The sequence below is a fragment of the Eucalyptus grandis genome, chromosome 1 (assembly GCF_016545825.1).
Source record: "Eucalyptus grandis isolate ANBG69807.140 chromosome 1, ASM1654582v1, whole genome shotgun sequence".
Lineage (NCBI taxonomy): Eukaryota > Viridiplantae > Streptophyta > Magnoliopsida > Myrtales > Myrtaceae > Eucalyptus > Eucalyptus grandis.
The window spans coordinates 23696383-23715107 of record NC_052612.1 but is presented as its reverse complement, the minus strand read 5'-3'; the positions used below and the strand labels follow the sequence as shown (position 1 = coordinate 23715107).

At 39.2% G+C, this 18725-nt stretch overlaps 2 protein-coding genes across 2 annotated transcripts; one reads left to right on the top strand and one right to left on the bottom strand.

Moving 5' to 3' along the window:
- The first annotated feature begins 12400 nt into the window (after positions 1 to 12400).
- On the top strand, positions 12401 to 13496 carry LOC104436533 (metallothionein-like protein type 2). Its single transcript, XM_010049339.3, has 3 exons — positions 12401 to 12568; positions 12756 to 12842; positions 12956 to 13496. Exons 1-3 carry the CDS (start codon positions 12504 to 12506, stop codon positions 13044 to 13046), a joined length of 243 nt encoding a protein of 80 aa, XP_010047641.2. The 5' UTR covers positions 12401 to 12503; the 3' UTR covers positions 13047 to 13496.
- A 769-nt stretch (positions 13497 to 14265) lies between these two features.
- Positions 14266 to 18457, bottom strand: LOC104436540 (kinesin-like protein KIN-10B). Its single transcript, XM_010049349.3, has 13 exons — positions 18129 to 18457; positions 17852 to 18020; positions 16910 to 17303; positions 16621 to 16826; positions 16248 to 16528; positions 16106 to 16169; positions 15720 to 15807; positions 15220 to 15593; positions 15082 to 15128; positions 14974 to 14995; positions 14829 to 14891; positions 14668 to 14706; positions 14266 to 14532 (listed from the first exon to the last, which is right to left on the bottom strand). The coding sequence occupies exons 1-13, from the start codon at positions 18311 to 18313 to the stop codon at positions 14488 to 14490; spliced, it is 1977 nt and encodes a 658-aa protein (XP_010047651.2). The 5' UTR covers positions 18314 to 18457; the 3' UTR covers positions 14266 to 14487.
- Positions 18458 to 18725: the final 268 nt, after the last annotated feature.

The following is an 18725-nucleotide window of genomic DNA, read 5'->3' as shown; positions in this document are numbered from 1 at the left end:
ATAGGAAAGGAACACATGGTATGTAAATTAAAGAAGTCAATATATGGACTTAAACAAGCTTCCCGACAATGGTATCTTAAGTTTAATGATACCATAACTTCATTTGGATTTAAGGAAAACACCGTTGATCGGTGTATATATATGAAGATTAGTGGGAGCAAGTTTATTTTTCTAGTTCTATATGTTGATGATATTTTGCTTCTTTGCTAATGATCTTGGTTTGTTACATGAAACCAAGAAATTTCTCTCTAAGAATTTTGAAATGAAGGATATGGGAGAGGCAACATATGTGATAGGAATAGAAATATTCCGTGATAGATCTAAAGGATTATTAGGATTGTCTCGAAAGCCTATATTGAGAAAATTTTAGAGAGATTTAATATGAGTAAATGTTCGCGAGGAATAGTTCCAATTCAGAAAGGTGATAAATTTAGCCTTATGCAATGCCCGAAAAGTGAATTGGAACGAGGACAAATGAATAATATTCCTTATGCATCTGTTGTGGGAAGCTTAATGTATGCACAAACTTGCACCAGACCAGACATCGGTTTTCTTTGTTGGAATCTTTGGGTAGGTATCAAAGTAATCTGGAATGGATCATTGGAAAGCTGCAAAGAAAGTTCTTAGATACTTGCAAGGAACGAAGAATCATATGCTCACTTATAAAAGATCGATCATCTCGAGGTGATTGGATATTCAGATTCAGACTTAGCCGGATGTGCCGATACAAGAAAATCAACATTTGGTTACTTGTTTCTTAAGGCTGGAGGGGCAATTTCATGGAAGAGTGCGCGATCGGTTATTGCTGCATCCACTATGGAAGCTGAATTTGTGGCATGCTTTGAGGCCACAATTCATGGATTATGGCTGCGGAATTTTATTTCGGGACTTGTGATCGTCGACGAGTATTGCCAAGCCGCTGAAAATCTATTGTGATAACTCTGCAGCAGTTTTCTTCTCTAAGAACGACAAGTATTCTAAGGGTGCTAAGCATATGGAGATCAAATACTTGTCTGTCGAAGTTCAGAAACAAAGAGTGTCAATTGAGCACATTAGCACTAATCTTATGATAGCAGATCCCTTAACAAAAGGATTGCCGCCCAAAACATTTAATGAGCATGTTGAAAGGATGGGCATTATTGGACGTCATTAATGTTTGTATTATGATTGTATTAAGTTTATGTATTTGACACTTTGAGCTCACTTACATGTTTCGATATTTCCTGTTTTCTATTTAGTATACATTATGGAAATAGATGAATGTTAAACAGGATAGTTTCTAAAGAAACATTATGGTTGGACTATTACTTGTACTTCTCATTTATGGATCATGTTAAGTAAAGTACTATAGTTGTAGTACATAGAAGGGACTATGTCGATTAATGACATATAGCCGCTATGACTCGCATTAGTTTTCTTTACTTAATTGTGATTATTATGTGATTGCCAATTTAATGAAATTTTATAGCATAATCTTATTGTGCACATTATAGTCTTTATTAAACCATGAAAGGAGAATCATATGGGCCAAGTGGGAGAATGTAAGAATTATTGTGGCCCATATTATGTGATTTATTATATGGTTTAATAATGATTGAAATGCTATAAATAATATTGGTTATGAGAAGGTACGACTCTAATAAAACGAAAGGGTATATCGCTTTGATGGAAGGCACCTTTTCAACAAACGTATAAATAGAGTCCGGTCCTCTCTCCACCCACATACGAACAACAAAACAGAAAGAACGTATTCTCTCCTCCATCAATTGAATACATTAAGGTTTAGTGGGTTAAGGGAGAGAAATCGGATTTCTTCTTTTGGATCAAGTTCAAGCGTAGCGCTATGAATAAAGGTATGTCTTCATCTGTTTGTGAGAATCATGAAAATCAAAGATCCTTGATTTGTTATGAATTTCCGCATCAGGTTTTATATGAATTGTCTAACATACTAATTCTAAGAGAACTACTTCTACTCATTCAAAATCCAGCATCCAACATCCACAACCCAAACATCTCCAAGTCTATTGCACTCCACTAGACAACAACAACACAACACGATATAGGTTAATGGACTTTCACTTGCCTCTAGTCCTTTAGCTCGACGGCAAGCAAAAACAGAGGGCTCGTGGGTCTCGGGCAAGGCTCAACGGTGGCGAAGACTAGCAGCGTCGACGGCGGCAACACCGTGCTCGACCGAGGGTGACCTCCTCCTTCCTCATGCCATGCACCCGCTCGCTGCTCGCACTTCTCTCACTCATAGCCCTCTCGATCGCTCGCTCTCTCTCTATCTGAATTTTTTCACTCGGCTCCTTCTCTCTCTTCTCGACTAATCCGCCCCTTTTGCTCCTTACTTAATTGGTTAATTAATTTTCTTGCATGCAGGTTATTTGGTGGCAGCAGGAATTGAAGACAACTGGTGGAGGCGTGGCTTCCCTTGCTCGATCCTTCCTCCTGCGCTGGCCACCGGACAAAGAGCCACGTGGCCTCCGCTGGTCACTCTTGGTCAACAAAGATGGAGGAATTCTTGAGAAGTGTTGACCCCATTTGTCGACAATTGAAGAGGAAGTGCGGGGTTATCTTGGACCAACGGGCTTGTGGTTTCGTCATCCTTATGACACAGCCCAATTTCCTCCAAATATTTACCTTAATCTCCGCACATACATGAGCTAAATTGCAGCCTACTCACATGGCCACACGGTGTTGCAACAATGTACATGTATGTGATCGAAATTCTCGTGTGGAGAAAGAACTCGACAGAGTTGTATGGTGATAAAAATTTATTTCCTCACTTGCCGAATCACACAAAGAAAAGACGTGTATGGTCCTCATGCACGGTCCAACTCCTCAAAATTTTATTCTTAAATTCGGCATGTGTGTTCCTCATGCATGGCCGAATTCCATTCCCTCGATTCTCAAAATCCAAATTCCTCTCTTATTCCATATACACTTAGGTGATATAATTGTATAATATTACCGAAAGAATTATGTACATACATCGGTGGGGTCCAAAGTAGTGCCGATGATGATGATGGTACGACAAGGTCCAACGTTGGTGTCAATGTCGAAATCCATTAACAAATTCGTCAATCCACTACGTGTCATTATTTTTCTGATGTCGACAAAAGTATAAGAACGAGGTTGGTCTCACTTAAACTTATGAAAGTTTTCCGACAAGACTATGGTTTACTTGGCAATAAGACCATCGCTAAACAAAATGCATTGGTCCAACAATAATATGAGCCAATGTTCGTATATAGCACCAACTGCATAATCTGACGATACTTTCGTCACTTAATCACGAACCGCCGTGCATTCAAGGGTTGTCGAAATTCTCGGATGCCACAATAACGATATAAAATTTATCCCTCCTCAACAGCGGCAAACGGCGATAGGGGGTGGTGGGGTGACGGCAATGGCTAGTGGGCGGCAATGAATGACTGACGGTGACAAACGGAGATCCACAACGATGGGGGGCAATGGGGTAGCAAGGGGTGGCGAGGACCAGCGGCAAAGCGACTAGCTAATAAAAAAATGAGTAATGATAAGAGTTTTTATTTCTTATTTCTATTATAAAAATAAAGAAGTATTATTTATGTTCCAAACTTATTTCTAGACTAAAAATTTGTTCTAGAAATAGAAAAATGAAATTGTGTTGCCAAATGAATTTATGTTCTAGAAGTAAATCCGAAATAGAAAAATAGTTTTGGAACAAAAATATAATAATTATCATGCACGCCTAAAAGAAACTCTTGGCATTTAAGTGAGCACCATGCACAATACGATGAAAGTTGTAAACTGTGTTTTGGGGGAGGGGGAATTATTGTCTATCGTTGGCCTCTATGGTAGAATCAGCTAAGGGGCCGAAGAGACAATGGTTTACCCTATGGGGAGTTCAACGGTTCGAGTTCGATTATCTCCAACTCATGAACTTAGCCGACATAAAGCTATATGATAGCACACAATTTTTCCAATTCAGCAATTTGATTTATGATTTCTCATTCATAGACGTTGATAAGATTTTTTTTATTTAGCAGCACCTTATGATGTCCTTCTCTCCATTTATTTTTGTTGCATCTATAAACAATGAAATCATTTGACTCGTTTTTAGTATATTTAAACAATTGCTTAATCAAAAGCAATATTTGGTTACGTCTAATTATAAATTTTTTATTACCAGCATAGCTTTTTCACGGGAAAGATTGGAAATACTTTACTTTATAGGGAAGTTCATTGACTCCATAAATTTGAGTTCCACTCAAATGATTGGTTTTGTCCCAAAAACTTGTAGTCTATGAAGTTTATATTTTAAAAAGAAAGCTTGTCTTTTTTAAAGTACAGACAAGTGGAATGTCCCAATTGCCTTTTGTGTCTTGTAAGTAATAATTAGCATCAAAAGTACCCCTCTATGAAATTCCTAATTAATAAATTTAATGTGTATTCTCACGAGGGTGTCTTTACCAGTAGCATATATATTCCTATAATTATGCCATACGAACACACTTACAATTTACTTACATCTTACCCAAAAAAAAAACACACTTACAAACCCACCCGTGAGCAACGTAAGTGTAGTTGGTTGAGATCTTTCCTCCAGCGAATGAGGTTAAGGGTTCAAAATCTTGCGTTGTTAGCAATTAAAGCGGAGGACTCTAGTGGTGGATAATTAGGCTAGTTTCCTCCCGAGATATAGTTGTTGTTGGGTCTCCACAACAGAGGCCCGTGAGACCCCAAATAGACGTAAGCCGACAAGGGCAAGCTCCGGCGAATCCTCGGTCACCAAAAAAAAAAACTAAAAAAAAAACAACACAATTACAATATCTCATCATGCGGAATGCCAATTTATATCACCGATAGCATTGTAAAAAGACCCGATCAATGAGTAGGGCACAAACGGGCCCGCCCATTGGCCGAACTCTTTTGCCTCCGGGAAACTTTTCCAAGCTTGGTCAGTTGGCGGGGCCAGGGTTGGGCAAGTGCCTTGACATCTGACCTGTCCGACTCGCCCATATATTTATTAATAGAGATTATCAAATATTATGAATAATATTACTTTGATACTTTATTTCTATAAAAACTAATAAGATAAAATAAGCCCCAAAATTCTACTATAGTAGAGAAAAATAGAACAAAACTCATAGGTAAAATAATAAAAGAAAATAACATAAAAATCTTACAATTATTTTTCATTTGTTTTCAGATTTGTAATTTTTCAGCTGAAATATATATTATTATTTTTTCAGAAGAAAGAAAGGTGGCCCGATGGACGGGATTGTGCAAACCTCAGGAGGTTCGGGCCCGAGCCCACTGAATAAGCAGGTCTAATTGTAAATAACATTTACAGGCGTAAAACTTTAACGAAAACAATATTTTTTTCATATCAAATTTGATTGCAGGGACGGTCCAAGGCATCAACGGTAGGGTCAACTGGCCCCACTGACCTTTACATTATTATTATTTTCATTTTTGATCAGATTTTCATGAGACATACTGACTTTCTTGGTAATTCTCTTTTATGTTGACCCCACTAATAATTTCACCCTAGTGACATTAACCTACAATAACTCATATAACTCATATTATGCTTCGTGTTTGTGTCCAGTTTTTGGATTCTACTAGAAGGATTTCTGCTGTATGATGCATTTGCTAGAGATGCATATAGTGAAATGAGCTTAATTAGTATAAATTTTTAATTTCTTCGTTATGTTAATGCATCTGTTGCCAAAATGTTCTAGCTCCGTCCATGATCAAAGGCTCATACTACTAAAGTGCAAAAGTGAATTAGCACACGCAGTTCCCATAAATGGCAATCAGATTACATCGTTATTTATGACTTATGATTTTGCTATGTTTGTAATGCTAAACCAAACGCTCTCACTTTCGATCTTCGTGATTTTAAAGATGCAAACTCTTTTTGAAGACTGATCCCTTTGCTACCGTTGTGAGTTTTAACTAAAAGGCCATATTTTATAGTTTCTGTTATTTGAGATATCAAAAATTAACAAAAGCTACCTAAATGTTTAGACAACATGAAGTGTTGTCACCATAAAATGCTGGATAATAGGACATTGTAAGACTAAATTTAAAAAAAAAAAAAATTGACAATCCTGATCTATCATTTACAAACAAGCGTGCATAATTCAGAATCGATTTGCAAAAACGTAAAAAATCAACTCCCCTCCAACCATTGATGAAAATCTGCAAATGCAGAAGATCCCAAAACCTTGAACTTATGTGCAAAGCATGATTGATTTGTGAATATGGAATCACCGGATCTGTATATCCTACTCCACTAACCAATGCCTCTTAAAACGCGATAGTGTGTCTGTCTGTAGTGATGAAGTTTAAACTAGATGACCTGACATTTTATTCCATTTATTATGTTACTGACGTCTTCCATCAAGACCGTTAACGGGTAAATATTATGTAATAAAACGCGGGTAATAAATTGGGTAATAAATCAGAATTAAATGAGAAATACAGAATTGGGATCACATTATAACATTCTCCTACTTAATCCAAATATTCCATCAAATGAAATATTAACCAAAACCCACGTAAACTTCATGCTGAAATAAAACACATAAATTATGGCGATGAAACATCTTAGAACAAGTATTATCTTCCGTGTATCATAATGCATTTCATCAGCCCATATATGATAACATAACTTAATGAATAAACTTTATGTTTACTCCAAATCAAATGTGATTGCTTTTATCAAAATAACTAAATGTATACAACTATATTAAGAAAAACATCACAAACGAATAAAAGTCTCACAAATTCTTTTATATATAGAAAAAACTATATGGTTAGACCAATGTTCATTCTAAATACATGATCCCTATATTTTATTGGTGGCATGTCTTTAGTTAAAGAATCAGCCATCATCAACCAATGCTTACATGTTCTATGACCACTTCCATCTCTTTAACACATTTCCTGATGGTTAAATACTTAATGTCAATGTACTACCTTCAACTACTACTTTTTTTATTCTTAGCCATGAAAACTGCAGCTAAATTGTCGCAAAACATTCTTAATGACCTAGCAATGGAATCCACAACTCTAAGTCCCAATATGAAACTTTTCAATCTCACACCATGTTAAGTGGCCTCAAAACAAGAAATGAACTCTACCTCCATTGTAGAAGTGACAGCCAAGGTCTATTTCACACTCTTCCAATATATAGGTCCGCCAGTAAGCATAAAAATATATCTAGATGTTGATTTATGAAATTCAACGCAACTAGCGAAGTCTAAGTCCGAGTAATCAACTACGTCCAAATTGTTCGTCCGTTCATACATAAACATGTGTCCCTTTGTATCTTGAAGGTATCTCATCACCTTATTTGTAACTCTCTAATGGTCCATACCTAGATTACTCTAATATCTTCCCAAACAATTGGCTGGAATCCTCCAATAAAAACCGATCAAAGGTTACAAGGTCTAAGCTCTGAACACTCAAGCTCGTGTATATAATTGACACACTCTCAACCTTTAAATGGTTACACAATGATGCTCACAGAGATGAATATAAAAGATCACAAAATACTCTTCAAACTTTGGAATTAAAAGCTTCAATTCTCGTGAATGCGAATTCTAATTCCTTCAGCTTCGAGATCTTCTCTTATACTCCTCCTAGTCGAAGCTAACCGTTGGACATATCTCTAGGAGGACTTATCCAGCCAATCTATCCATTGGCCTATATTCGGTTGAGAAGATCCAATGCCTTCAGGATCGCCAAGGTTGATACTTTCCATAATTTATGCTGCCCATACAACAATTTGGGTTTCCATAAGTCAAGTGCTTCAACTTGGAAAGAATGTTACGCCTCAAATCTAACATTCCAGGAAATCCAAATCTTCAAGAGATACTTTCCTTTGAACTACTTATATATAAGGCGGGAAATCCAACCAATTGCTACTAGCCGTTGCACGAGGATATTATCTTCTTCTTAGCCATTTGATAGAACACACAAGGAAGGAAATAATTAAACCACAACTTTGGTTCTGATTTTAAACCACGTCTAATCACATCCCATCAGACTTTCAATCGTTGTCATTGATTATCATAACATAACACAACTTTAATCATAGGCAACCATAACGTATTGATAAGTCTTTAAGTCTAGTTCTCTGAGTCTGATAAGCAACATTTGATGATACATATCAAAGTTTCCATCTAAACTTCTTGATCAACCAAATTGCTATCACCTGGAAATTTTTTCATCAGAACCATTGAACACCTATGGAAATGTTTTGTCAATCTTCAAAATCAATTTGGGAAATTTTCTCAACAAATAACTGCTACAAAAGAAACTCAGTGACCACATTCTTCACATTCTTCTCCAATTAAAGTTTTGTTAACGCTTCCAATGAATTAAAGGTCATATTCGAAAAAAAAGTTTTTGATCAATGACAAATTACTTAATATTCATTATGTCCTCGTTATAGGTTGACCGAGGGATTGTACTTGCTCTTACCGGTCTACCTTAAAGTGGGCAACACGCAAAACTTACGTCCCTCCATCCCCAGGTTTAAAGAACCCGTCTTTGGCATGACCGTGCTATGGAAGGTTCCAAGGAAGTTAGAAAATGAGAACACTCATTTTGGGATGGACTTTTTTTTTTTTTTTTTTTGCATTTTTTTAATTTTCATATCTTGTCTTGTTTGGACAAAGTTCTATGAAAAATTTAACTCGTGCTATATGTAAATATCATCTTGAAAATTGAAATATTTCTAATTGAATATATATATATAATAAGTGCTCCAGGGGCATTCGTCTACAAGACCTAAATGATAAAAGGAAGGTTAAATTTAGGCTAATTAGTATTGCTTTTGACGGGCAGCTTGAAATGGTGGATAGGCATTTTTCAGTCACGACTCTCTATATTGGAAATATTTCAACAAATTTCTTCAAGTAAACCGACAATCATCGTTGCCACCAGGCCCAATGATACTCCTTTTTCTTCCCTTGATACAAAGAGGCGAGCAACAACTTGACAGCTACTCTCACGAGGCGTTATTATAAAAATTTCATATCTGCCGTGAAATATGATTTCAAGTAAAACTATTCAATCCACTCGTAAATATACAAGCCCTCCAAAATTGATCAACATGATCAGAGCTAAAAGATCTAGAGAAACTCAAGGGAATTCAATGGGAAATTTTCATGTAAGAAAGCTGACATTCGGTATTTTAATTAAAGTCAAGACAAGGTATTCTCTTCCATAACCTGTCAAACATGGTGATATAATATTTAAAGAGTGTGAAAGGACCAAAATTCTGGACGATGATTTTCACTGCCATATAAGTCTCTATCCATAGAAATTCCTTTCCCTTTCCATAGGCAAAAGAACAGCTGTGGCGTATCAACCATTTTCTATACTTCTTAGCGAATTGACTTGCTTTGTCCCATCAAAGATCAACAATCTCATGCTCATAACCTTCGATTCAAACAATTTTTAGATAGCAGCAAGAAGTCTAACTCATCCTCTTTCCCTTCCTTGTACCAATTCTTTTTCATTTATGAAAAAAAAAAATTAGAGTCATTCCAAAATAAGAAAGATGTTTATTTTTTTTAATGATAGATTCGACTCTTATTTGGAATGAATTTTTTAAAGTCAATTTACGACTGTTTTATCATGTTAATCAAAATACATTACTCTATAAATAATGTTTTACGGACCTTGGAAATCTAGACCCAATCCATCATCATTCATCTATATTTTATTAAAAGGTGGTGTGTTATGATTTCAGAGCTTGAATGGAACCAATTATTACATAAAGTCGTAATTGGAGCTACTGAAGCCATCACTCCCTTCAGATAAACTTTTCAATCGGATCCACTGATGAAATTGGGTAGGTGAAAATTCATTATCAACACCAACGTCATGTCAATTTACACATCAATCAAGCCTTAGCACTCATTAACCTTTTGCTAAAGTTGGACGGGTCAAGTTCATCCGTTTTTGACGGGGCGAAGCTTTCAAAGGAACGAGGCTTTCGCAAGATCACATTTCTCACCTTTTCTTTTCACCCTCTCTCCCCAATTTAATCTCTAGGAAAAAGAAAGCCTAAGTCCACGTGTCTGTCAGGTGTTTGCGAAGAGATATTTAATGCTATTCATTTTTTTTTTGTCAGTCCTACTCTATTCCTACTCTACACTCACTCTCAGACTTTTGCCCTATCTCTTGCAGAGCGTGGGAATCGAAACTCACTCCTGAAACTTATGCGTCCACACTCCATCCGCCCCTAAGAAGGTGAGGATTTGAACCTCTCACCTCCCCCTCCATGTTGGAAGGGTGGCCACTGGGGCGAATCCCAGTGATTAATGCTATTCATTTGATTCGGTCGAATCTCTATGCAAATCTTTATCTTTAAAGGCTCGTTTGTCTTGCAAATAATAAATAATTTAATAAATCTTTTCGTAAAAACGATTGCTTGAAATGATTAGTCATTATTGAAATTTTCCATCACCAACAATAATTTAGGGACATCTTTACCAAAAAAAAAACAATAATTTAGGGACAAAGAAAATATTTTTCATTTATTTCTTTCAATAAACAATACAAATCATCTTTTTTTAAGAAAATATTTTCTTCAAATAATCATTTATTTTCTACAAAACCCTAATCACTGGAGTTTGTTCCAGTGGCCAACATTCCCACATGAGGGAGAGATTCGGAATCCTACCTTCTTGGAGATTGTAATAAGGACGATTTAGTTTTAGTTATTGGTTTCAATTCCCACACCCTATAAAAAAATAAAACAAAAGTCTAAGATTGATAGTTAAAGTATGAATAAAGTAAGACTAACGTAATAATAATAATAATAATAATAATAATAATAATAAATAAAAAGGAGCTTTGCCTATTTGGATTCCTATTCATGCTATAAGCTTAGCATTTAAACTACTTTAATTTTTAATGAAATGCTTTTTTTAGTATTTAAGGTTCTTGATATGGAATAACCCGTATCTTTAGAGCCTCGTAGGTCGATAAATAATTTTTTCCTAGTACAGTCATGTGATATTTTTCATAATTTTCTAAAGTAAAATTCATTTTCTATTGTAAATATTTATTTGGCCGAAAAGGTCAATAAACTTTATTTTCTTAAAAATATGTTGAAAAAACGGAGTCTTGTCAAGAGTATTTGTAACCGACAATGACTCGATTTTTTTTTAAGAAGAAGAAGCTAAATTTTTTTCATTTTCCATGGCGATTGTTGAAACTTAGGGATACCGTCACTAGATACTAACTCAAAGGACCTAAATATTCTCTTCATGGTGCTAATATATTGAAATTGATCTAACCATAAGTATATAAAAAGATGGAGATCATCGAATTTTCTGCACTATTTGCAACATGAAATCAATCGAAAGATCATGTGCTAAAAGAAATACACCAAAATAGCAAGAATTTGATCTAAATTGGCAGGATCAATTATTGTTTAAAAAAAAAAAAAAGCCATCTATCCTATGGGTCTATTTGTGTCATGAAATATAAATGATTTAGAAAATATTTTTCTAGAAATTATCCCTTATTTTACTTATAAAAAAAATATTTAAATCTTCCGCGGAAATATTAATATATAAATTGATGTTGATAATGAAAATATTATTTATTAGTTATTTATTCCAAACCATATAACTAATTACTTTATAAAGATATTTTCCAAAACTTGTATTGTATGTAAAACAAACAAATCCTAAATATTAAATGTATTAATAAATTCGATATCCCGGAAGCGAATTTCGAATAAATTATTGAGTGGCGAGCCTCGAAAATAGCTTTGGCTCCGTTTAGCACTAAAACAGAGCTTTGGCGAATCTGGGCTCTCTTTTTTATATGACCAAAAAAATAAAAATCTGGGGCTTTTAGATAAGAAGAGACGGTGCGTGCAGCACGCAGCTGGGCTTGATGATGACGTGAGGCTCCAAAGCCGGGCCCGCCTATTTCGTCTCGAGCGGTATCTCGTAAACAAATTCAGGCCGTCCGATTGTCCCAACGTCTCATCTAACGGACACGACACCGTCCCACCCGAGGAGACCATGAGGGCCCACATGTCCCGCCACGCCAAAAAGCCGACGAAAGTGGGGATACGTGGAAGGAAGCAAAATCCAGGCGGATCGTCGGGGCGCGAGAGCCCACCCCATCTCGAACACTTAAATTTCGTGGGTCCCACGAGATGCACATCGTTTGACGGCCGAGATGAGATGACGGTCAGGCGGGATCAGGGGCACGGGATACTTCCTCGCGTGGGAGAGGAAAGGGGCCCCGCACACGGAATCGTTTTTCGGAGCGATGCGCATGGAAGGGAGCGAGGGGAAGACGTCGCGACACGTGGACGGTGGATATGGCCCCGGGATCCTCTCCCTCCTCGCTATAAATCCGGGCCGCGCGGCGTCTCCTAAAACTCGTCCAGCGCCGAGAAGAGTGTAGTATCAACTTCGATCCTCCTTAGTTTTCGACTTCAATTCGCCTTTACCGTAAATCTGAGAATGTCTTGCTGCGGAGGAAGCTGTGGCTGCGGCTCTGGCTGCAAGTGCGGCAGCGGCTGCGGAGGGTACGTCGTCTCTCTTCCTGCGTCCGATCCTTGTAGTAGACGATCGATGCACCGATTCCTGTTCTACGCCTATCGAAAACTTCGTCGAGTCGTGTGGTGATATGGTTGAAAGGAAATGAAACGTTGTTTGTGTTAAACGATGACGACGATGACGATGACGATGATGTTGATGTTGATGTTGATGCAGGTGCAAGATGCATGCCGACCTGACCTACAACGCCGAGAGCATCACCGCCGCTGAGACCCTCGTCATGGGTGTCGCTCCCGCGAAATCGTACGCGTCTCTTCTTCCCGAAAAATCGGAAGTTTATAAAGAGACGTCTCTAATCTAACTTTTTCCCGTTTGATCCGTGATGTAATACGCTTCTTCTTTTTTTCGACATACAGGTACTTCGAGGGGGCGGAGATGGAGGCCGGAGCCGAGAACGGGTGCAAGTGCGGCTCGAACTGCACCTGCGACCCGTGCAGCTGTAAATGAAACGGATCGCGACCTTGAATTCCAGCCCCGCCTACCCTCCCGATCCCGGGGGGGAACCGATCGAGAGAGACCGGGTCTAATGTTTTAGTATATAACATGTTAAGTGTTGTCTGTGCGTCCTTCGCCGTCTGGGTCTTTTACCCTGTTGTCGGAATAAAGCAGCCGCGGCTGCATATGTGCGACTGATCCTGAACTTCCCTTGTTTAGGGTCCTCCTTTGATGAAGGTGGCTCCAGCCGTGGCCGGCTTTGGTCTTTTCTTCTTTCTTTCTTTTTATTTTGTTGTCTGTCTTCTTTGTAAAGGTCGCGTCTGATCTGGGTGTCTCTGCTTCGGGCGGGTTGGTTTGTGTCGGGCTCAGATGATGAATGATAAAGGCGATTGAAAGGTCTGTTCTTGCGGTCAAAAAGTTGGCACTATCTCTTTAAATTGACTGCCCGTTTTTCGTCTGGTATCATGGATAATTTGACTGATGGGTACCGAAACGCATTATTACTCTTTTATTGAATAAAAGATTAGTGTGAGGAATATAAAGATTGGGTTGCAAATCACATGATGTTTCTTTGGTGACTCGAGGGAGACTTGGAAGGGGTGAATTATTGAGGAAACAAACGTAGGTAGCTGTCAATTCTATGGTTGAAACGCGTGCCTAACTTTACCCACGGAGAGTCGTCGAAGTTGGACTTTTTGCCGATCTTATCCAATCACTGACCCCTACCTTGGATGTACCTTAGATGTCATACGGTGCATGCACCTTTAAAACGGGCGTGATTCACTGTTTACATCTAAGATGTCATCCGGTACATGTATCTCTAAAACGGGCGTATACACTGTTTACATCAGAACCGTTGATTTTTCTTTTTCGGGTTGTTCATTAAGTTAAAGTTTGGGTTTGTAATGTTGTCCCGTCATCAAAGTTTGGGTTTGTAACTTTGTATGTGTTCCCGTGATCAAAAAACCACAAAACTTTGTATGTGCTCCGGTGAGACAAAAAAAGAAACACAAAATCCATCAAAGCGTTTCTAGATTATTCATTTTTATCCGACGGTTTGATTCGACAACCGCGTTTCATCTGACAGCCAAAGGCGCACCAAACAAGCTTTACTTTGTACGAGAGCATGACGGTCCCATCGACGTATACGTTCACATTAGCGTTTGCACTTATAGTTCTGCCCTCTTTACACGAATTAACAGGAAGGGCAGAGACGGAATGCTAAAAAAGCTTGTCAACACACGTGATCTGGGTAAAATGGACGGACACAACAAATAATGAGAATCAAGAATAGGATTGACGGAGATTGTGACATTACATCCCTTTTTGATCTCGGATTTCAAGACACTTGTCAACTTAGACGCGGCTTGTTTACAATCTCCCAAAACAGGGATAAGATTGAGAGACATTCAAGAAGCAATGTTCCACAACAGGTTGTTACCAATCTTCTAGATCACTCAAACACGTCTCTCGCGACTCTACCAAACATGTTATGAACCTGCAGAAAATTCCGGGTCACATGAAGTCAAATGAATTGAAATAAATTAGCTAAAGTCGAAATCCGGAGACGTCGGAGTTTTGTCTTCAATGGAGATCACATATTCGTGTATCTAAAGGCAAGTTTATGGTGCACCTGCTTAGAGGAGAGGCCGATCTTCTCCAAGTCATCCAACTGCATTTCCCAGATAATCGTAATGACAAAATGGGTTAGAGAAAGAGTAGCGTTCATTGCTATAGTCTCCCGCTTTCATAACCCGAAAGGAGAAGGAAGTTGATGAAAAAACGTAGTCGTACCGATTTCAAAGGGCCGGAGTCTCTGAGTTCAAGGATGTAATCTGCTCTCTTCGGCCCAATGCCCTGTATTTCAAGAGAAAATATCAAGCAGTGTTAAGACCCGAAAAGTTCATTTTGAAGAACCTAATTCCTACTACATGCGTACCTTAAGCTCGAGAAGCTCCTCTCTGCAATTGTAACAACCAAAGCACATGTTCAGTACTCATTGACAAGAATAAATACATGCTCTTAATACAACAGACAGTCACATCACCTGCTGGCGACATTCAAGACATCGATGAATTCTTTAATAAGTCGGGTCTGCAGATCAAATAACGCACATCATTTCCACATCCAGAGTACTAAAATGTTGGCAATGATAGCAAAGCGTTTCTAGGTTATTTCAACTTGCCTTCAAGTAAGAGCTGCACTCGTTAAATTTATCAAGTGGAGTGACAACATTCTGGAGCTTGCTTGTGCAGCTCTTGGAAGATGTTACTGGGGTCTGTGGCTCGAATGGCTCGGAGCATGTTACTGGAGCCCTTTGTCCAATGTTTACATCTACTGGGGAGAGTGCTTTTCTTAATGGGCTCTGCCTTTCACTTTTCATATCAGTAACTCGATATGACTCAATGAAGTCGATAGACGTTTTGTTACTCCCTACTGGAGACAGCACTTTTCTTTGTGGGCTCTGCCTTTCACTTTTCATATCGGTAACTCGATGTGACTCAGTGAGATCGATGGCTGTTTTGGCACTAGCTCGGTTGTCCTTTTCCATTGGCTCACCTACATATAATTAAAGCCACCTTAAACAATAGCATGAAGCATGTATTTCTCATGTATCGTAGAAATTCCAAATTGCAGCTTATCTACATTGACCACTAATAGAAAAATCCTTGAAGACTGGAGTACCTCGGAGATCTATTCTTGATTCCAAAGTAACTGCATCAAGTGCATCTTTCACCTTGATGTCCGTGTGCTCAGGAATATACTGCAGGTTCTGAAATGAACATGTTAAACTGTTAGAGAAGCCTGTACATCTCTCCTTGTAAAAGTCTATGCATTCTTCGTAAAGAGATGCTTCAGATCATAATTGACAAGAAACCACTATAATCATTGCATTATATCATTAAAAACTACTCAAAAATATTAAGGGACTGGCCGAAGCAATGAACGCATCATAGTCATAAAGAACAGCGGCATAGGTAAGGATGTCATGCGGGGTAGCTCCTATTGCTGGTTGGATTTTCAATTCAAGGTGTATAATGTACAAATTGAGCCTCTTAAGCATGACATACCTCTGCATCCATTTCCTCCAAACCTCCATTATCGAATAAATTTCTGCAGGAGACCAGCAAGATCCTGCATTTATGTGACCATCGGATAAAATTGAAGGAATAGTATATCGTTCAACACTTTCATTGGCAATCACGACATTACCTTCGGGAGACAGAAGTATCCTGTCTAGAGCTGACCTTCGTTTTAACAGAAGTTTGATGCTCAGCAGTTCTGTTGACAGAAACTGGCGTCTTCAATGCTCCAACTCTGCTTGCACTCTTTGTTTTGCCTCTTGATTCAAGCCAAGCACGCAGTTTTGCCTCCATGTCAACTTTCAACTTAGGAGTCTCTTGCTTTTGAGCCGAAGGAATAAAGTTAGTGATGTGGCGTGACCGAGCTGCCAAGCTCACAGTATGAACAGATTCTTGGTACTCTCCAGGATTCTATTAGTAAAACAACGAATAGAAATTATAATTGTTAAAGATCCGACGTACATTCGCAAATTGTTGAGGTAACTTCAGCACTTAAGTCTTACCAAACAAGCAACCATGATGGCACGACTTGTTCCGCCAAGAGAGTCCTGCAGTATTCTAGTCAGCTTGCTCTCTCGATAGGGCACGCGAGGTTTGTTGTTGTTCAGAGCATAAATCACGTTGGACAATGCAAACAGCGATTGGTTTATCTTGCTGCTCTCCTGCATACGGATTCCCTCGTTGCAGGTCCTCCTGTTATCTTCGTTCCCTGATGAACAACGATTATATAAATAGACGTGGGCAAAAATGAGCTGCAGCGAACAACTTAATGGCGAGATAATTAGAAAGTACCAGCTAGATCTATTAGGTTCAACTTTCCAGTGACTACAGTATCAGAATCATCACCACAAGGCGTGGTGACAGTGATAACGAGTGCGCCATGGCTCCTGCTAGAGATATCATTTAAACCAGTGTGTGCCACTTTGCGCTTCTGGATTCCACTAGCAAACACCTCGTTAAACTCAGACATTGATTGGACATGGACCCGCGAGAGTCCTTTCAGGTGGATTTGCCCATCCTTGTCGTCCAGAATCACAATTTCCTTCGGCTTCTCTTGCAGAAGGTCATAGCATCTCTCCATGTAGACCTCATAGTACGAAATCTCCGCAGTGCTTCCTGCGGTCTCACACATGGACAAAATCGTGGACATGGCCAACAGCATCAGGCCCGGCAGTTCATTGGTACCCTAAATCATTAATCATTTCATCAATTCTCTCTCGGCAAAAACACTAATAGCACAATCCAAGCGAAGGAAACGAATTCTGTCACCATTAAAGTCCAAATCCAACAAGAAGAAGAGATTTGAAAACCAATAATCCACCCCCCAAACATGCTCATTCGTGACGACATTCTATTAGTATTTCGAGCATCACTGCATTCATCGTGAGGAGCATAGAAGTCTCTAGCACTGCGAATTCTGTTCGCTGCAGAAAACTTTCCTCCTTCCTTCCTACCAATTCTCCCAAAACCCAAGCGGAGACTAACGACATACAAAGTCAAACGAAATTGAACAACAGAACGATGATCGTCCGAATGTTTTTCTCAAAAGCTCAAGCTGCATATCAATATGAGCCCAGTATTCAATTCAATTTCCCCCAATCAGCTTCAGAAGCGCCCAGATTAACTTGGGAACTCAGTACTTACTTCTGTTTTCGTGCAATAATAAAATTCAGCGGTCTAAGTCACAACAAAAACTCAAAAGCTAAACTTTTCGTCAAAAATTACAGGACCAACCTGCATCGTGTAGGTTTTACCGCTGCCGGTGGCGCCGTAGGCGAACACCGTAGCATTGCACCCACGGAAAACGCCAGCAATCAGGGGCTTCACTTCTCTGTCGAATATCTCCCTCACGTTGTCGTCTTCCTGGCCGAAGAACGAGTCCAGCTTATAGCGCTCGTTCCGACTGCGCGCACAGAAAGCAAAGGAAAAAAAAAATCACCCACAAAAGCAAAAAGAAGAATCGATCTCCGAGAGCAGAAACCGAACGATCGAGAAGGGACTTTTCACTGACCTCGTGGCTTGGTCCCTGAGATGGACGGTGACTTCGCCGTCGGGCAACGACCCGCCCGCTCGATCGAGGACGGAGGCGCAGGGGATGGGCTCGCCCTCCGTCGCGGCGGCCTCGCGGGGGAGGAAAGGGCGGACCCGCACAACCACCCGGACCTTGGAGGGTAAATCCGCGGACGGTGCGTCCATGGGAGTCGAAGATCGCGAGAGAACTGAAGGAATCGGGAGGGAAGGAGGTGGGAGAGATGGACGGGAGACGGAGCAGAGCAGTTGGGAGTTGGACCGTTGGAGGTGATGGAGATTTGAATTGAAGACTTCGGATGCCTTCGGGGTTTGGGCTCTGCTGTCTGCTGTCTGGGTCGCAGCCCTTTCCATTTGAATTGCGGCGCTACAGCGAACGCCACGTGTACGCAAAATACTTACGTGCAGGTTTGGTCGGTATTCATTATCCAAATCTTAGCGTTTAATTGGGGTAAAGGTTGAATTAATTCATCCGTGTTAAATAAGATTAAGCGAGAAAATTTTGATTTATCGAAGTATTTTTCGAAGTCAATGCTTTAAAAATCAAAACATTTCAAGCGTGCGTGATTCTTTTTAAATT

What these genes read in the sequence shown, in the direction of transcription:
- LOC104436533 (XM_010049339.3), top strand. Translation starts at nt 12,504, where the DNA reads ATGTCTTGCTGCGGAGGAAGCTGTGGCTGCGGCTCTGGCTGCAAGTGC. An exon ending in TGCGGCAGCGGCTGCGGAGG is followed by an intron (nt 12,569 to 12,755) that starts GTACGTCGTCTC and finishes ATGTTGATGCAG; the next exon opens with GTGCAAGATGCATGCCGACC. An exon ending in GGTGTCGCTCCCGCGAAATC is followed by an intron (nt 12,843 to 12,955) that starts GTACGCGTCTCT and finishes TTCGACATACAG; the next exon opens with GTACTTCGAGGGGGCGGAGA.
- LOC104436540 (XM_010049349.3), bottom strand. Translation starts at nt 18,313, where the DNA reads ATGGACGCACCGTCCGCGGATTTACCCTCCAAGGTCCGGGTGGTTGTG. An exon ending in CCATCATGGTTGCTTGTTTG is followed by an intron (nt 16,529 to 16,620) that starts GTAAGACTTAAG and finishes TTTTACTAATAG; the next exon opens with AATCCTGGAGAGTACCAAGA. An exon ending in ACTCCGGCCCTTTGAAATCG is followed by an intron (nt 14,707 to 14,828) that starts GTACGACTACGT and finishes TGGGAAATGCAG; the next exon opens with TTGGATGACTTGGAGAAGAT.